This window comes from Takifugu rubripes, chromosome 21 (genome assembly GCF_901000725.2).
Source record: "Takifugu rubripes chromosome 21, fTakRub1.2, whole genome shotgun sequence".
In the NCBI taxonomy this organism is placed as follows: domain Eukaryota; kingdom Metazoa; phylum Chordata; class Actinopteri; order Tetraodontiformes; family Tetraodontidae; genus Takifugu; species Takifugu rubripes.
In genome coordinates, this window is record NC_042305.1 from 3,076,109 (window position 1) to 3,094,324 (window position 18,216).

The window sequence follows — 18,216 nt, forward strand, 5'->3', positions numbered from 1 at the left end:
AAAAAAAGCATATTTCCTCCGAGCAGCGTTTATTTTTGAAAAAAAGGCACAATTCTCTACAATAATCACAGTATTCCCACAACTTCAGAAACAAACGGAAAATTCTTGCGTGCAGGAGAGGAAAAGCAGCAGGTAATGATGTGTGATCTGGATGCTACTTTGACCGTAAGCAGCTCGTTTCCCAGGCCATCTGCTCTCACAAACACTCGCGTATTCAGCAGCCAGTACACGACCCCACGGTCGCTGTGTCATACGATTCCAGACTGTGACTCCTTCTGTTGCAGCTTCAAGATCAGTTCCAGTAAGTTCATCTGCATTGTCAGCTCCTGTAATAAGAGGCGACAATTAGAGTCCTTTTCACCACATGTAGGTGCTTTAACACAGGTGTGCACCAGTCACCTGAGGATTGGTGGTGATGTAAAATCCTGGCACTCCGGCTTTCTCAAGGGTGTTTTGCTGATCAATCACTTTTTGATCCATTTCCGCCACAATCTTCTTGTCCATCATTCTTTGTTCCTCTTTTACGCGGATTTCAAGCGCCTGAAAAGTGGACACACAACAATTCCATGAGAAATAAGTAGAGTTACATATAAAAGCACCTGCGAGTAATTGTGACGTGCTGAGAATCCTCACCTCCAGCTCGGCTTGTTGGTTTGTTTTGAGCAGAGCGAGGTTGTGAGACTTGCACGTCTGTAGAGCGTCTTTGTGCTTTCTCGTAAGTTCTTGCTTTAGTGCTACGCATAAAAAGACGTCAGCCATTAGGACATTATCATAAACGCACTCTGGGTACAGTCGCTCAAATTATGCTCTTTTTACTGCTCAGGACTCAATCTTGTAATTTAAAAACGGTGACAGTGGACACAGAAGATCCTATAAACACACGTTCCGTCTTAGAGGAGCTGGAGCACCTGCGTCACGTGACTGGGCTGCAGGTACTCCGGGAAGTGACAACCACAGAACTAAGAATTGGCCAGGAATGACTGAATGAGAGCCGTTGATGGTTCCCACTGCGGCCATCACACCAGCGGAGAGTAACAACCAAACATTTTCCTGTTTAGCACAGAGGGCTGTCAACAGGTGCTCAGTTTCCTCGGCCCCTGTGTGTTTGCGCTCCCCACCCCCCCACCTGTTATCACTTGAAACATGACACTGGCTTTGAGTGTGACCGGCTGATGATTGGCCTTTATGCTTCATGCACCGCCTCTTTCTGTTTGTTTGTCCTCTCGCTCCTGCTGAAGAGGCAGGAACAAGATATAGTCACGATGGATGCCTTCCTGGCACATATTCACTCAAAACTGGCTTATTTGAAGTCGAGATATTGTCTTTGAGGATGTGCCAGCATAAGTAAACAACATTCAGCAGTCCAACAGTCATGATTAAACTTACAACTGTCTTTTCTCACACAACGTTATTAAGATCCAGAAAAGTGACACTGAACGCTGACTGTTGAAAAATGTTGACACTGAACACCAGTTAGGCCAGTTTAGTTATACAGGCGCTGGTCAATTAGAATATCAGTTATTATATTATTCAGTAATTACCTTCAAAAAGTGAAATTTGGATACTACATTCATTCATTCACAGTATTGCAAGTGTTTATTTCTCTTATTTTGATGATTATAACTGACAACTAATGAAAAGAAAATTTGGATATTGTGGAAAGGTTCAGTATTGGAGAGACCTGGTGCCACACTATTGACCTCAAAACACCTGCGAAGGCCGTTGAAGGGTCTCTCAGGCTACACGATCATTGGGAAGACTGCCGACCTGACAGTTGTCCAAACCTGGCCTGTGTCCCAGCACATTAATAGAAGATAGAAGCAAAGGGAAGGAAAAGATGTGGTAGACAAAAGTTATCAGGACAACTGCACCCTGGAGAGGACTGTGGAACAAATAATAAAATCTTGAACAAGAAACAGCATCAGAAGCATCTCGCCTGGGCTAAAGACAAAAAGGACTGGACTGCTGCTGAGTGGTCCAAAGTTCTCTGAAGACAGGACATTTTGCATGTGCTTTGGAAATCAAGGTCCCAGAGACTGGAGGAGGAGAGGAGAGGCACGGAATCAACGGTGCTTGAGGTGGAGCCTAAAGTTTCCACAGTCAGTGATGGTTTGGGGTGCCAGGTCATCTGCTGGTGTTGGTCCACTGTGTTTTCAGGACGTTTGAGAGCACCTCATGCTTCCTGCTGCTGACCAACTTTAGGATTTCATTTTCCAGCAGGCCTTGGCACCTGCACACAGCACCAACGCTACCAGTAGCTGGTTTAAGGACCATGTTCTTAATTGGCCACCAAGCTCGCCTCACCTTAAACCCCATAGAAAATCAGAGCAGTGCCAAAGACTGACGGACTCCGTGTCGCGCCGCATTGCTGCAGTAATTCAGGCCGAAGGAGCCCCAACAAAGTATTGAGAGCTCTACATGCTCACACCTTTCATGTTCATATCTTTCATTTGGATCGCATTTCTAGAAATTTTCTTAAAAAAAAAAAAAGTCTCATGTAATATTCTTTTTAAATTTTAACCAGGTCTCTTTCCACAATATTCTAATTTTCTGAGATACTGAATTTGGGTTTTTCATTAGTTGAGTTTTAAAATCACAAAAATTAAAATAATAAACTCTTGAAAAACGTCAGTCTGTGTGTAATGAATGAATATAATATACAAATTTCTAATTACTGAAATAAACGTATTCATGATATTCTAATTATATGACCAGCACCTGTATATTACTTGTATTTTAGGATGTTAAGTAAAAGTATTCACTGAAAATTTTCTGAAACATTTGCTTGTAAAAATTTCTGCAAAAGTTCTGCATTAATTTTCTTTAAAAAAAAAAAAAAAAAGCTTGCCACTTGCACCACTTTCTCTTTAGGAACGTTACCTTGTTCTTTATTTTTTAATTGATCGGGTAAATTCATGATGCTTTACAAAACTGTTAAAGAAAGAAGCAGGTAGTAGATATGAATTGATATTAAGAGAGTTGGACATTGAAACCTCCCCAGAAGAATGGTCTGCCCTAAGTTGCACCTGGAGCTGGAGAAACTGTCTTTATAACCCCCCAAAATAAAATCACAATAAAGGGGCCATCAGGCCCAATACTGGAGGCCATTCTTGCTTTTTTTTTTTTAACCTGTCCCACCTTACAAACTTTTGGACCCAAGAACAAGATGCAACCAAGAGAATTGCGGGATTGTATATTGACTTTACTTGTCTTTCATTCTATCTGGGGAACATTTCAAAGGATGCAATTTCAAGGAGCCATAACCAGCAGCTGGCTTCTTCGAGAACATCCAACCAGAACCAATGGAAAATTAAAATAGATGACATATACAATATGAAACATTTAACTTTTATTTTAAAATTAGACAAGGAAATGCCTGCTGGTTGAATGTTATAGGGTTATACGTTATATTCTGTAGTTTATGCAGAGCATGATGGCTGAAAGACATTTGTGAGGGAAAGTGTGCCATCCTTTGACTGGTATTTGTGTATCATTCTGTGTGACTGCATGTTGGTGAAACGAGAAGAAAAGATACATATATAAAAACAGATTCTCATTTTGACTTATCTGGGTAATGGGAAATAGGTATGTTTCTTCAGACATCTGACCTTTGCACTTACCCTGGTGTTCACAGTGCAGCTTTTGTCTCTGGTTGTACAGATTCTTTTCAGTCAGATGCTGGATATCAAGGAGCCCCTGGACAATTTCATACACGGTTCCATCTATGAGGGCCAGAGCCAGGTCACTCAAGGTGTTGTAAGACAGACGTTGCTGGAAAGAGCTAACCAGTCGCAACAGTGAATACAAAGCGCAACATTCATGAATCTGAAGACTGCTTTCCCGAATCTAAAATAGTGATACCTTGGTAAATCCTTAACTAGTGCTTGAAGCTCAGACAACAGGTAATAATGTCTTTCTTGCTGTTTGGTGGAATCGCCGCCAACAGTTCCGGGATATCCCTCCATACCTTTCTAAGAGCGCACATTTATCAAAGGCGTGTTCAGATCTACCCTAAAGCCCCTCTCATCTTCGCTGTTCTTAGAAAAGGAGGGAAATTCCGCTGTCTTGTGGCTGAATCTGGAATTATGCGCAATGAAACTTTGGAAACCTGCTTTTTAACTGATATTGAAGGTGGAGCCACTCCAATGTTTACTAGCTTGAATCCATCCACTCGGACCCCACCTTGCTGCCCTTTACGATGCCTGTCTACAATGACACACGAATAGGCTCGATGTTTACACTAGATGGCGCATGGAACAAAAAAATATCTATCTTTTTTAAAGTCCCTCTCTTATTGAATATTTCACCAGACGTGGAAGGGTATTTACCGGTACCAATCATATGATTATTTATTTACGACGCACATACGACACTTTTGGCAGCTGCAAAACATTGTGAATGAAACATTGCATTTACTGTTATTAATTGTGCTCTTTCTCTTTCTCTCTCCTTTTCTTTTTTGTAAAGATTCGCCACGTTTTATAAATAGCAGACAAATTAAAAAGACAGTGGAACTGCCCCTAAAAGCGACTGAATCTCCTAGATTGGCTCGATTGCGCGCCTGTGATGCGCGCTGCTGGTGGGCAGGAGAGATGGTGTGTGTGAGGTGGTTGCAGGACAGCAGGACGCCGCTTATAAGAGCTCGCATGGCAGCATATACGGAATTGGAAGAATAACTCATATTTCATGAAAATGACCAAAAACACATCTTTATATTTTAGAATTGTCGAGGGCAGGAACCTCCCCGCCAAAGACGTGTAAGTATTTATTTCATTATTTTTACTGAGCAGCATGTCTTCAAGTAAATAATACATATATATTAAAAAGTTAACATCGGTGACATTGGTAACCCCGTTTGCTACGCTCTTTTAAAGCATTTGCATGCAGCAAAGACATGTGAAATAGTTAAATATGTATTCTTTTATCTGTTTCACTCTGCTATTATTTTTTGTGTGTCTGTCATCTGTAGCACTGGGGCCAGTGATCCATACTGTATTGTGAAAGTTGACAATGAAGTTGTGGCCAGGCAAGTCATTATTATGTATTCTAAATAAAGATTCACACGTGTTTCACCAGATCAATGGTATTTAGATCTTCTCCAATTTTTTTTTATTTTTTTTTTGGGGGGGATGGTGTGAGAAAATCCTCAACAGATAAATTCTAGATCAGGGTTCTGGTACCCAGAGTGTGGTCCCTGAGAGAACCTGATACTTGTCTGGCCTTTAAAAACACCTGCAGGTAACCATGGAAGCTTGCATGAATTATTTCAGGAAGCTCCTGGTGTAGGCAAAGGGAATACTTGGAGCAAGCTCAGATGGTCTGGCTGCAGAGTTAACAATGATGACATGATTCGACGTCCATCATGCACAGACTGTTATTTAAAAGGTGACATTTGACAGCAAAGTTTGGAGTAGGAGTAACACCTCAATAACAGGGGCCAAATTCTGTGGCATCATGATGGAAAATGAGCAATGATCCCAGAGCTAACTAGTATACTTCCAGCTTCAAATATATCTGTAAACATCATTCTTGACTTTGCAGAAACAATGTGAAAATTGTTTTTTAAGAGGGATAGATAGATTACACATGGTTACACATTAAGAAAAAGAATGCATCACCTCCACCTTGTTTCTTGTGCTGTGGATGAATTCAACCTAAAGAGCTATTTGCTGTATCCACGAAGTCCCAACCTTTGTTAGATGACAGTCACAAAACCTCTCCACCACAATAAGGTGGCTGCTGACAGAGGAATCTATAAACATGAATGACTAAAGTCCAGCAGGGGCTGATTGAATTGTGTTGATATAAGTTAAGTGTTTATTGATCTATAGCTTGCCGATGCCCTATTTCCAGGACTGCCACAGTGTGGAAGAACCTTAATCCGTTTTGGGGTGAAGAGTACACCCTGCACCTCCCAATGGGGTTCCACTCACTCTCCTTTCATGTCATGGATGAGGATACGATTGGGTAATGTCGCTCTTTAAAGTCCACTCAGCTGGTGTGAACATGCAGTTGAAATATTGCCAATAATAGCCACCATCAGTGGACCACAAAGGACATTTTACCTGTTTCTCCTGATCGCTACATCACCACCTATCCTCAAAAATAACAGCAGGCGCTAACAACAGGATTTTATTTTTAGTCTACTGACTGTGGTTGTCTCATTTATCTTTCTCCTTAGCCACGATGATGTTATTGGGAAGATAACGCTGGCTAAAGATGCAATTGGTTCTCAAGCTAAAGGTAAGGCTCCGAGGTTAAACACACATCACCTCCCCACAAACCCGCCAAAGCTTGGAGTGATTTAGGAGAAGAGCCGTTTTTAGAGTATGGGAATGTTTTTAGGTCTTGCATACACACATTTAATCAAATATATTTTTGCTATCAAGTAAAAATGCAATGAAAATCCCCTTTTGGAGACCAAGGTAGCAGATATGATGATCAGGCGATGTTGACCTACATATGTTGCTATCCAGCAGATAGAACGCGATAAATTAAAATCTACAATTTCACTCCATTTATTAAAATGCGGTTTAGTGCTCTTTACAATCATTAAGTGTTTAGTTGATGCATCACAATAATAGTGTCCTCTCTGTGGCTGTTAGAACATGTCATAAAGTGCTTCTGCACTTACAACATTCTAAAATGATATGAAAGCTTTTACATTTTTGTTTACTTTAGCATATTTTTACAAGACTGCTCTGCAAACTGACACCTCCGGCCTGAGTTCCACCTCATTTGACCTTCACTCCCATGATGCATTGCTGCACAGAAGCAGAGTTCACTTTTTTTCACTTATGTGATATTTCTGAAGTGAAAAAGTGTTTTTATTTCTATGGCAAAAAAAAAAAAGATTTCTATCTATGATATTTAGAATCCCTGCAACAATGTGCTTGATTATTAAATCAAATTTATGATAATGTTTATGTCTCCCCTGACACATGGTTCCATTAATGAAAAGTGGAAACTTTAATTTATAAGCATATCATTTTACTTTAAAAAATGACCGTCATTAAACCAAAAAAATCAACAAAAATAGCAAAAATAGGACAAGTTTTGTTTGAAAGCGGACAAGTAGATAAAATATGTTAACAGATAATTTTTTTTGTATTTTCAAATATTTGAGACATTCTATGAATACTAACTTTTTTTGTGAATTCCTAAACTATTTTATACTGAAATGATTGGTTGCATTCAAGTCTTTATTTAGTGCAATGGCACCATCTTTATTTTACCCCATGCTGTTTCCATATTAGCCAGATTGTATTGAATAATACCTTTTTTAAGGACTAGATAGCTGGGTGAACCTGACGAGGGTGGACCCTGATGAAGAAGTCCAGGGAGAGATCCATCTGTGTCTGGAGCTCCTGAAAGATGCAGAGAAAGCCAGTGTGAGGTGTAAGGTCATTGAAGCCAGGTAACTGAGTCTTAATTCTAGAGACCACCACACAGACACAAAATGAGTAGTAAACAGTCATGTATTATACATTCTATATATTGTTGTTTACGTTTTACTTTGATCTATTTCATATTTTTATTATTGCCTCATTGTTTATGTCCATAAGGCCACGTTTCCCCTTCATTCCATCATCCAGGGAGAGGCGGGGTTACACCCTGGAATCGATAGACCCTATAGAATCACTCCCATTCACGGCGAAGGTCATTTAGAGTGACCAGTTCTCCCAAACCTGGAGACAATGTGGGCTGAACATGCCAACTAACATAAACATAAAAAGGAGGGTTGGTTCAGATTTGAGCACAGGTACTTTTTAGTGTTTACCTTCACCCATGTGAAGAATTCCTTCTATTCTGTGGTTCAGCAGAATACTCTGTTGTTTTAAGTAGTCACCAGGCAGACTTGCTCCCGTCGATGCCTGGCGTCACGGTTACCATCAGTATTACGGTTACCATCACCCACGGACCTCCACACTCCCCAACTGAGTCATTCTACACCACATGCTGCCTCATGTGCACCCACTCAGTGCTTCTCAGGCAAGGCGCTAACGAATGCGTCACATGCGTTCTGGCCCTTGTGTTTACAGACAAGCTCAGATAAATGTGCATTGTTTCAAAGCGTTCAGCCAAGTGGAGAGTGGTGCTTTTCTGTAAGTCACCAGTGCTTCAGTGTCACACCTTTGGTGGTCAATTATAGGTGTTGGTGTCATGTGTTCCTTTACGCTGTTGTCATGCAGAGATTTGGCCCCCAGAGACATTTCAGGAACCTCAGATCCATTTGCGAGATTCATTTTCAACAACCACAGTGCTGAGACCTCGGTGAGCTCTATCTGTCTGTCTGTCTGTCTGTCTGTCTGTCTGTCTGTCTGTCTGTCTGTCTGTCTGTGTCTGTCTGTCTGTCTGTCTGTCTGTCTGTCTGTCTGTCTTGTCTTATCTTATCTTATCTTATCTTATCTTATCTTATCTTATCTTATCTTATCTTATCTTATCTTATCTTATCTTATCTTATTTTATCTTATCTTATCTTATCTATTTTTCTTAACTCTGGATTCTAGATCATAAAGAAGACACGTTTTCCTCACTGGGACGAGACCCTGGAACTGGACCTGGACCCAGAGGAGCTTCATGAAGACGGAACCATCACTGTGGAGGTCTGGGACTGGGACATGGTGGGCAAAAATGACTTCCTGGGAAAGGTGAGGAGGGCAGGAACACGAATGACAATAAGGCTACACTGCATATCTATATGTTTTATTCCCCAATGACTTAAAATATGTATTCTTAAACAGTGCATATGGAGATCAAATATAGGTACATTAATAAATACATATACAATGAATATAAAGAGTGAGACTTCTGCACTCTACTGTACTGTAATGATGAGTTCTAAGACTTAATAATTGCTTATGTGATTATATTTGTCCCTCTATTCTTCCTATAATCAGGTGGAAATCCCTTTTGACTGTTTACACAAGACACCTCATCTTGAGAGCTGCTTCCGTTTGCAGCCTTTGCGGAACAAAGAGGCTGATGCTAGGTGAGCATTATGGAAACGCATCTTCAATATGGTAAATGTGACGTTCCCCTCCTATAACTAAGCCAAACATTCTGCTTTTTGAATCGACTAAGACTCAGAATGAGCATTCCCCTGTGTTTTAATGCACTCTGTTTACCTATAATAAGTAAATTGAGACAGATGTCTCAGTCAGAGGTATATATGAAGGGACACAAAAACACTATTATTATTATTATGAGTCAGATAACTGATGCCTTGTATGTGAATCACTCTTGCTTTTAATAATGTCCGTTCTCTGTGTTCAGTGGAAAGCTGGGAGCTCTGCGTCTCAAGGTGCGCTTGATCGAGGATCATATTTTACCTTCTGTCTACTACCAGCCCCTCATTCACCTTCTGGTAGAGTCGGTTGTCTCTCCCACTGAGGTCAGCCTCATCCACAGTTCCTTCAGTACGTCGCTACATTAAATCCCGGTTGTTTGATGTCATGGTGTCATGATCCGAGCAGCCCTTTCCACAGGCGGAGAACAGCAGTGCTCTGACCCTGCTGGAGGAGGTTACCACAGTCGAGAGCCGACAAGACGTGGCGATGACCCTGGTGAAGATCTACCTCGGTCAGGGTCTGGTGGTGCCATTCCTCGATTACCTCAACACCCGAGAGGTCCAGCACACCAGTAAGAATGAAAAAATCCTACAATTAGGGCTGTCCGCACTTTCCAAAACTTTATTTTAAAAATAAATGAATTTGTATAAATCATGAAACTCAACATATACGTTTTTATAAAAACATCACTATGGAAGATTTTCATATGCGACAACAAATTTTGTTCGCACTTGTGTATTTTATGTTTCAACAATAGCTCAAAATTTGCCACCATTCCCACCTACGCACAAATTAATTTACGTAAGAGAGTGTGCACTGTCTAAGTTTATCTCTATTAGTCACAAGTGTTAGTCATAGATTGCCATCTTTGTTTAGCTGTGCGGTTTTGTGAGCGTGTGTGCCTGCGTATGTGTGCGCATGTGTGTGTGTGTTCTTGAGCACCAAACATATAGACTACCACAATCTGCATTTTACTGGTAAAGTGAGGACATGGGGTAGGGATGGAGGGCCAGGGGTAGAGAGGTCAGTCCTCACAAAGATAGAAGTGTGTGTGTGTGTTATCTCCAAACATTTCCCACCTAACTGCAGGTGTTTTGGGTAGACCTTGTTGTCATGTTATTGTGTTCACACAGAAATGTCCTCTTGTAGTCTTTGGCATCTGTCAGTGAGGTTTTAGATAATAAGCACAGTGTCTACGTTTCCATAGCAACTCCACATGGGTCCTGAACAGAAACTGCTTGACCAGGAATAGAAGCAATGTGCACACACAGACAATAAAGTTAGGAACCAGGCTATTAGAAATGGTCCTCAGAGTATTTTACCTGACACCACAGTCCCGTCTCCATGGATATTTCCACCCTGGTGATTTTGAGCAGGACCACAGCTGGGTCAGCTTGGCTCTGTTATGAACTCTCCGCTCTAGACTCTGTTTGACTCAGTGTTCATCAAAAAATCAGAAACCTCGTGCAAGTGTGAGGAAAAAAAAAATGTCTTAACACCAATCGTGTGCTCAGTCCAGTACTGTCTTCCAAAAGAAAAGAAAGAATTTGTTGTTCAATGTTGTCATATTTTCCTCTAAAACTGGTCAATATGGTCTTCTCTGTTCTGCTCCACCAGCTGATCCGAACACTTTATTTCGTTCCAATTCGCTTGCCTCCAAGGCAATGGAGCAGTTCATGAAGGTGAGTCAGGGAATCTTTATTCATCCCCAACATTTCTCTGTGCTCGGTAAATAAGAGGTGGTGTTTTCTGTCATTCGAGCACCGTTTCTCTCAGCTATAATGCGCATCGTGGCCTGCCTGTAGCACAGACGTCAATGAGATGGACACATGGTGTTGTTGTTGTTGGTGTTGTGTTGCTGCCAGGCTGTTGGAATGCCGTATCTGCACGAGGTGCTGAAGCCCATCATCAACCGCATCTTTGATGAAAAGAAGTATATCGAACTGGACCCGTGTAAGATCAACCTAAACCGCAGGTAATCTCCAAGTCAAAACACACACACACATTATTTGTTATTGTTGACGCCACATCGGCTCCCATGAAATGAAACCGTGATAGTTTTTGTGTTGGAATGACACCGTCAGTGCTGACAAAGGGACATAAAGGTAGAAAAAAAAAGGGGGACGGCTGTTGCTTGGCAACCACTCGGAGCCCCTTGAGCTGTCGGTCGCTGACGCGAAGGCAGATCATGTAGGATGTGACATGTACTTTATCTGCAGCGGGACTGGCTGCAATCAGCTTATCACCCCAGAGATTCCGACACTTCACCCTTCCTGGAATATCTTCGTATGTGAGATAACATAAGACTTCATCAGACCAGCCCAATTATCGCATCAGTCGATTGAGAATTCTGCTTCCTGATTCCTCTGAGTTGGGAAAAGCTCAAAGCATCTGTTAAATTAGCGCACACACACACACACACACACACACACACACACACACACACACACACACACACACACACACATTAAGCTAGCTGTGTTTCTGTAGGCGAATTTCATTTAAGGGTGCGATGTCTGAAGAAGAGGTGCGGGACAGCAGCGTGGAAATGCTCCAGGATTATTTATCCAGTATTACTGAATCTATCACTGGCTCGGTCGCTCAATGTCCTCCCGTCATGAGAGTCACCTTCAAACAGCTTCACAAAAGAGTCGAGGAACAGTTTACTGAGCCCGAGAATGAGGTCAGTCTCCACATAACTGCACGTTCTCCTACAGGTGAGACGCTGAGTCTGTGTTCAAACTTCCTTGTTGTCAGGATGTGAAGTATCTGGCCATCAGTGGATTCTTTTTCCTGCGCTTCTTTGCACCTGCCATCCTCACGCCTAAGCTGTTCCAGCTGAGGGAGCAGCATGCTGATACCCGTACCAGCAGAACACTGCTCTTACTGGCCAAGGTACAATTAGCTATACTGGCACAGACAGTGTTGTGAATGATTGATGTCCTCACCTCACATGTTGCTGCTGACTCACACAGCAACAAGTCCCACATACACTTTCCAATACCATAAATATCTTATATTTATCCACACAGTTATTTTCTAAAGATTAAGCCGATATATATAATTATTCTGGATTGAGGTCTAATGGAAACATGCATATAGTCTACATAAGGTTCCCCCCTCAGGCAGTACTGGTTATAGCTGAGCTCTTCTGAGCCACATGACTCAGGAACGTTACCATAGGGATGCAGCAATTTGGAACCTCCAATCAACCCGGTCAACATGCCGGCATGGTGAGAACAACTCCATGAAATGCAGGCTTAGCATAGCATAAATATAGGTCCCACCCACTGTTCATAAAAACAAGCGACTTTAAAATGTAACATATGCATTTACAAATGTGCATTTGTGGTCCTGCTTTGATGCTGGTTGTCCATGGTGCTGAAATGCTGCCGCGGCAGGCCCCCAGTGGGGGGGTCAGACAGCTATTTTTACATCTGCTGTGGCCAGACCTCGCATCAAAGGCGAGCTTCAGACAGACAGACAGACAGACAGACAGACAGTGAGAGAGAGAGAGAGAGAGAGAGAGGGACTTCCTCCTCGAGTTAGGTCAGGTGTGGGCAGAACCAAAGGCCGAACAGCGGGCTCGGCCACAGCAACCCTTTGATGTGTGACTTTGAGAGGCGCAGCCGTTCACGCTCACTAACTTGATTGACATTTGTGTCTTGATGGGTGCCAGGCACTGCAGAGCGTTGGTAATTTGGGCCTTCAGCTGGGTCAAGGAAAGGAGCAGTGGATGGAACCTCTTCATCCCATCATCCGCCTCAGCGTGGCCAAAGTCAAAGACTTCCTGGACAAGCTGATCGATATTGATCATGATATCGGTAAGGCTGTCAGACACAATATCGCGCTCAAATGATATATGAATTTTGAACAAAGATGGGTGAGAGGAAGAAACCTCTGAAAGATGGCCACAAGCACTGTTAGCCACCATCATCTGGAAGATGCTGGATTAAAACCTGACGGATGAAGTTTTTCTTTCTTCCAAATTTCCGCTTCAGTCGTTTTTGTGCTTTTAGTCGTGATTAAGCACTAACATCAATGGATTATACATGTTTGTCAAAGAAAATGTTCTTGTAGTTATTAGGTCATATTTGTGGCCACTAACTTTGGCTGTTTTTCCCCCTAGATTCACAGTGGAACGTATAGATAGCCTAAGTCACGGAATAGAGGTAGCCTCGTGGTTATTTGCCATTCATTTAATATTTTAAGCTGTTACTGTTCCCACTAACATGTTCAAACAAAATCAGCACCAGAGCCAATTAAAGAACTTGTTACTGAGGTTTATATGATGAGATTAACTTCATTTGACAGACTGACATGATGACTAAAGCCTATCTATGCTAATTAAAAAAGCTGAAAAGTGAGTAAAACTTCTATCTGCTTGTCCCACAGACGAATGTGCAATCAGTGGTGGCTGTAGGTAAAAGGTATGAAACAAAAGTGACCACGGAGTCGAATGTGGGATAAAAAAAAAACAGCCAGAAATTAATTTTTAACCCCTTTATTATGAGAATGGATGCACATCACTGTGGTCCGAATATACACATATAATACAAAGAGGGAGTCTGTCTCCAGGTGGACTGTAGCTGAGAGGTGGGCTTGACCAGAACCAGCCACAGACCAGCTGCTCTCCTCTTTCTCATACCAGGATGAAGTTTATTGTTGAAATATTTATAACTAGGTGGAAGAAATGATGTGTTAATGACTTGTGGGGGCGAGCAGGCTACCCTGGTCAGCTGACACGACTGCCGCTTTGTTGCTGCCACGTGCCGACGAGGCTGTTTTTGTGAAACACCTTCAGTGTCACGTCTCACGTTTCCATCTCCTTCGTGTCACACCCACTCTTTTGAAGGCCGCTTTGACATTTCGACGTGGATCCAGTGGACACGGAGAGCGGTGGAGCCTGCTGCTGCTTAAAAGCGCTCATTACATCAGCACCAGCTTCTGACATGATAAAGTAACCAGTGGTTTCTCTGTGCACGATTTCTCCTGCAGTGTCGGAGCTCCCACAGAGGGCAGTGTTTACGTCATCGGTCACAGTCAAAGAGGGCTACCTCCACAAGTTCAAGACAGAGGGACCACAACTCTTGTCCCGCTTTGCTTTTAAGAAACGCTACTTCTGGTTGACGAGTGAGACGCTGACCTACGCCAAGACCCCTGACTGGCAGGTTGGTATTACCTGACAACGAAACAGACTGTTGGTCACATATCGCCTCCTGACGGAATTTAAATTTCATTCATTCATTTTAGAGGCCGAGGGGTCTTCTGGTGATGAATTGCCCACTGTGTTGTCATAGGTGCCGCGGCCTCCTGCGCCACAATTGGGTCGATCGCTGACATCATTAGCGTCATTACCATCTGGGCCTTACTTTGTGATAATGATCTCAAAGGGAGGGGGGTGGGCACCTCCCGTCTATGGCATTAAAAAGCTCTCTCTTTGAGCCAGGCCGGTCTTTGTGTGACCAAAATAAAGGCCGCGGGTAATTGAAGGATATTGTGGATATTCATGCGAACATTGCAAATCAGATTGCAAACAATGGCCTGGGCCGGCCGCCTTTCCTCCACGTTGGCGCACTACCATCTCAGCCAAGGCGAGGTCTTGTAGGAAGCAGGTGATTTACACTTAAAAGTGGCCACTAATGCCGCACTGAGCTCATCCGCCTTATGGAAAATGCAACCAGACATTTCAGTCACGAGTCAGTGGACAGCCGTCCTGTCCAAGAGCCCGGTGACCGCGCTCGAAACCATCAAAGCAGGACGCATCATTAGCAGGCTGTGCATTCTTGTGTTAATTGACGCTGCGGTGCTGTGGCTGAACTGTTGCAGGTGCGCTCATCAATTCCCATCCAGTGTGTGTGTGCCGTGGAGAGGGTGGATGAAAACGCCTTCCAGCAGCAGAACGTGATGCAGCTCATCACCCAGAACAACGACCGGCAGCTGCACATCATCTACATCCAGTGCAAGGTGGCCCGTCCAGTTTGACGTTGCTTGCGTGCCTTGAAAAAGACGGACCCGAGTTTGAGCTCACGATATGTTATCAGTGATGTGGCACATTGTGGCAGCGCTGGTGTGGAAATGAATGAAATACTTACCGTAAGTCGGGTTTCTGTCTGACTAGAACGTGAACGAGCTTAATCAGTGGATGTCGGCCATCAGGAAAGTCAGCATCTACAACGAGTGCATGCTCCCCTCTTTCCACCCAGGAACCCATCGCAGTGGAAAGTGGACCTGCTGTCTGCAGGCCGACCGGACCGGTAATCCTGCATGGCCAGTTTTTGAGTCTGGACTTTTCATTCTGTAGCTACGATTAAGAAAAAAACATAAAACCCCACAACAATCTAAAGGTGTTCACCTACATCCTAGAATTTGATCAAGACAACCTAGATTATTACATGAAAAAAGTATCAAAGTTCGAGCTTGTATGTCACAAACACTGGACATTTAAAGATTTGCTGCTACTCATCAGGCTTTTAACACTCCCAGAATGAGAGACAGACTTATTTATGGAGAAATAATATTACACTCAAAGGTGACGTGCTAGTAAAGACCCGGCAGAAGGTGTGAACTCTACAGAAGTGACATGAACACAGGAACAACTAAAACCTTCTTTGCAGTTGATTAGAACTTTGCTGACGGGTCTGCATGGACCATAGAAGGCTGATATAACACTGAAATCGAAAGTTAAGCTTTACTCCAATTGAAATATTCCTTAAAGGATCAGTTTATTTTAGAAAAGTCAACAAGATCAGTGTGAAAGCTGTTTGAAATGAGATGTGGGGATCAGTTAATGTTTATATGCAGTTAATGCAAAATCCCTCCTTTCAATATCTTCGCTTTAGTTTGGACCTGTTGGATTTTCATCGTGCAAACAGACAGTTGAAGGACTTATTTGTGTGTGTGTGTGTGTGCTCTCAGTTACAGGCTGCAGCAGAACACACTCGGTGACTCTGGGTGACTGGAGTGACCCGCTGGATCCTGATGTGGAAACACAGACTATATTCAAGCAGCTTATCCAGGGAAGAGACAAACTCAGGTCAGTGGACAAAACATTTCTGGAAGTGGTTTTGGTGGTAGTTCCATATACGGACACTAGAGGTCTCTGTTGTAACATAGAAGCTCGTTGGTTCAGCAACAAACGTTAGACCCATCTACATGGCAACAAAACTCAATTTTGGGTTTGTTTATTACATAATGATGATTATTGCGTTAGTTTAGCTATTTGGATGCATTAAGGCCTGGTGAAATATATATAATATATGAAATCAGATGCTGCACAGACCAACTGGAAATGCTACTGCCACAGCATCAGGTGGCAGTTGTGCTTTGACCAACACTTGATACCGTAATTTTCTATGTTAGGGTTAGGGTTTTTTTTTTTTTCTGTCAGGTCAGGTTCAAAACTGCACCAATGTTTGGGGCAAATCTGAAATTTTCTAACAAAGAGGGGGATTTTTTTTTAAAAACTTTGGATTAGAGAACTGACTCAGCCTCTTTGTTGAAGATTATTTCATTTAGCCTGTTCAGCACTTTAAACCCACGCATGACACAAGGCCTTGAGATGTTGAATGTCTTTGATATCGCAGGAAAAAATACCTGGGGGTGCCCGAGTCGAGTCAGACGTCCAACGCTCAGCAGGTGATCAGCCCAAACAGCCATCAAGGTGTGACCCTAGTTATTATTGTGTGTTTGCGTGTGTGCATGTCACAGAATAACTATTTTGGCTGTGCTCGTTGTCCCACAGATGGTGCAAAAAGCACCGTTAATCTGATAAAGCCGGGTATGAGCGCTGCTGCTCGCCTGCTGGCGGTAATTGAGGATTTGGAGAGGGCGCACGCCACCTTTCAACGCAGAGAAAATGAGAACGACGCCAGTGTTATTACAAACTGAGAGGTTCAGCAAGAGCGGTGGAAGAGGCGGCGAGCATCAAATTCACTCTTACTATCATAAAACCGCCAATGGCTTCAATGTCGTCATGGTTTTGTTTTTTTAAGCACATTTGCTGCCGTAAAAAGAGCAAATTCTGCCATTTAAATTCTTTTGTCGTTTCTTAGTGCCACACGTTGGACGAAAACACGTGACAAGAAAGCTTTGAAACGTGACAACACAAATTTTATGTAGATAACGGAGAATCTATGGCGTGGCTGGTGCCCAACTGTTACGCCCAACAGGTCCTCAGCCACACTGATTATGCAAGAAAAAGTGGTTGTGCTGAAAAGAGTTTTAATATTTCTCTTGTTCCCTTTTAACTGTGCTCGATGTCATAAAGCAAATGGTCACTTTGACGCTAGCGATGTCATGAACCGGTGTGCATGCCCTGCCTAAGAAACACCATATCAACTTTTGCTTTGGTCTCTTTAATGTGCTTCTACCTGGGTCTTTGGCCAGTCACCTTTGATAATTGATGCTCATATCTCGTACATTAACTTGGCTTCACGCACGATGTGGCCATCTTTAGTCATTTGAAGCTACGCTTTATGTTTACGTCCAAACATATAAAAGATGAAGCTTTATTACAATGCACCCAAATAATATATAATATTTATACTCACATGGGCTGTTATGTGGAGTTGTGACCTCACAGGTGTGAGATGGCTGAAACCGTATAGTTTCACAGTATATAAAATCTCCATTCAGATCCGATGAACTAACACAGAGAGCATCTTCAACCCTCAGCAAAGGTGAAAAAAGGTATATAAAAATTTAGACCTAAACACCGTTCCCAGTTCAGTGTTTACAGTGTTTTAAGATTTTGTTGCCACATGAATAGATCCCAATGTTAAGAACCATTGAAGATGCCAACCTATTCAAATTTGTTTTCAATTCTTGTTTTTTTAAAATTTTAGTTTGAAGCGCTCGACTCCTTTTGTGCACAGGCGTGCTGTAAAGCCATTTGCTGTGGAACAAGCGCTGTTTGCTGTAAACACGGGCACAGTTTGCACGGGGAGATGAGGCCTGTTCTCTGTCAGATCGCTGCAACAGGCCACCCTGTCTGCGGAGCGTTTACATTCAACTCTGCAGCCTCTGGAGCGGCTCAGAGGTGAACCGTGCACGGGTTGTGTGTGAATAAACACGTCCTGTCTAATATGTTGCACCATAACCCGGAGCACAGATAGGACAATCAGTCTGGCTTACAGTCATCGTC

At 42.7% G+C, this 18,216-nt stretch overlaps 2 protein-coding genes across 4 annotated transcripts; one reads left to right on the forward strand and one right to left on the reverse strand.

Moving 5' to 3' along the window:
• Positions 1–12: 12 nt before the first annotated feature.
• Positions 13–4,202, reverse strand: dgcr6 (DiGeorge syndrome critical region gene 6). The gene is made up of 5 exons (XM_003974454.3): positions 3,862–4,202; positions 3,621–3,781; positions 634–734; positions 400–540; positions 13–326 (listed from the first exon to the last, which is right to left on the reverse strand). The coding sequence occupies exons 1-5, from the start codon at positions 3,963–3,965 to the stop codon at positions 249–251; spliced, it is 585 nt and encodes a 194-aa protein (XP_003974503.1). The 5' UTR covers positions 3,966–4,202; the 3' UTR covers positions 13–248.
• Positions 4,203–4,574: 372 nt separating this feature from the next.
• LOC101072583 (rasGAP-activating-like protein 1) lies at positions 4,575–17,533 on the forward strand. Of its 3 annotated transcripts, none has more exons than XM_029829082.1 (21): positions 4,575–4,757; positions 4,970–5,026; positions 5,854–5,967; positions 6,182–6,243; positions 7,288–7,417; positions 8,193–8,274; positions 8,511–8,651; positions 8,901–8,992; positions 9,277–9,394; positions 9,477–9,642; positions 10,689–10,753; positions 10,937–11,046; positions 11,562–11,754; positions 11,829–11,966; positions 12,751–12,895; positions 14,070–14,242; positions 14,901–15,038; positions 15,193–15,328; positions 15,990–16,107; positions 16,658–16,734; positions 16,816–17,533. In XM_029829082.1, the coding sequence occupies exons 1-21, from the start codon at positions 4,687–4,689 to the stop codon at positions 16,959–16,961; spliced, it is 2,472 nt and encodes an 823-aa protein (XP_029684942.1). In that variant the 5' UTR covers positions 4,575–4,686; the 3' UTR covers positions 16,962–17,533. The 3 variants fall into 3 exon arrangements, with proteins under 3 accessions (XP_029684942.1, XP_003974540.2, XP_029684943.1); XM_003974491.3 differs by having other exon boundaries at positions 9,489–9,642; XM_029829083.1 differs by lacking the exons at positions 4,575–4,757; positions 4,970–5,026; positions 5,854–5,967; positions 6,182–6,243; positions 7,288–7,417 and adding an exon at positions 7,993–8,105.
• The last annotated feature ends 683 nt before the right edge of the window (positions 17,534–18,216 follow it).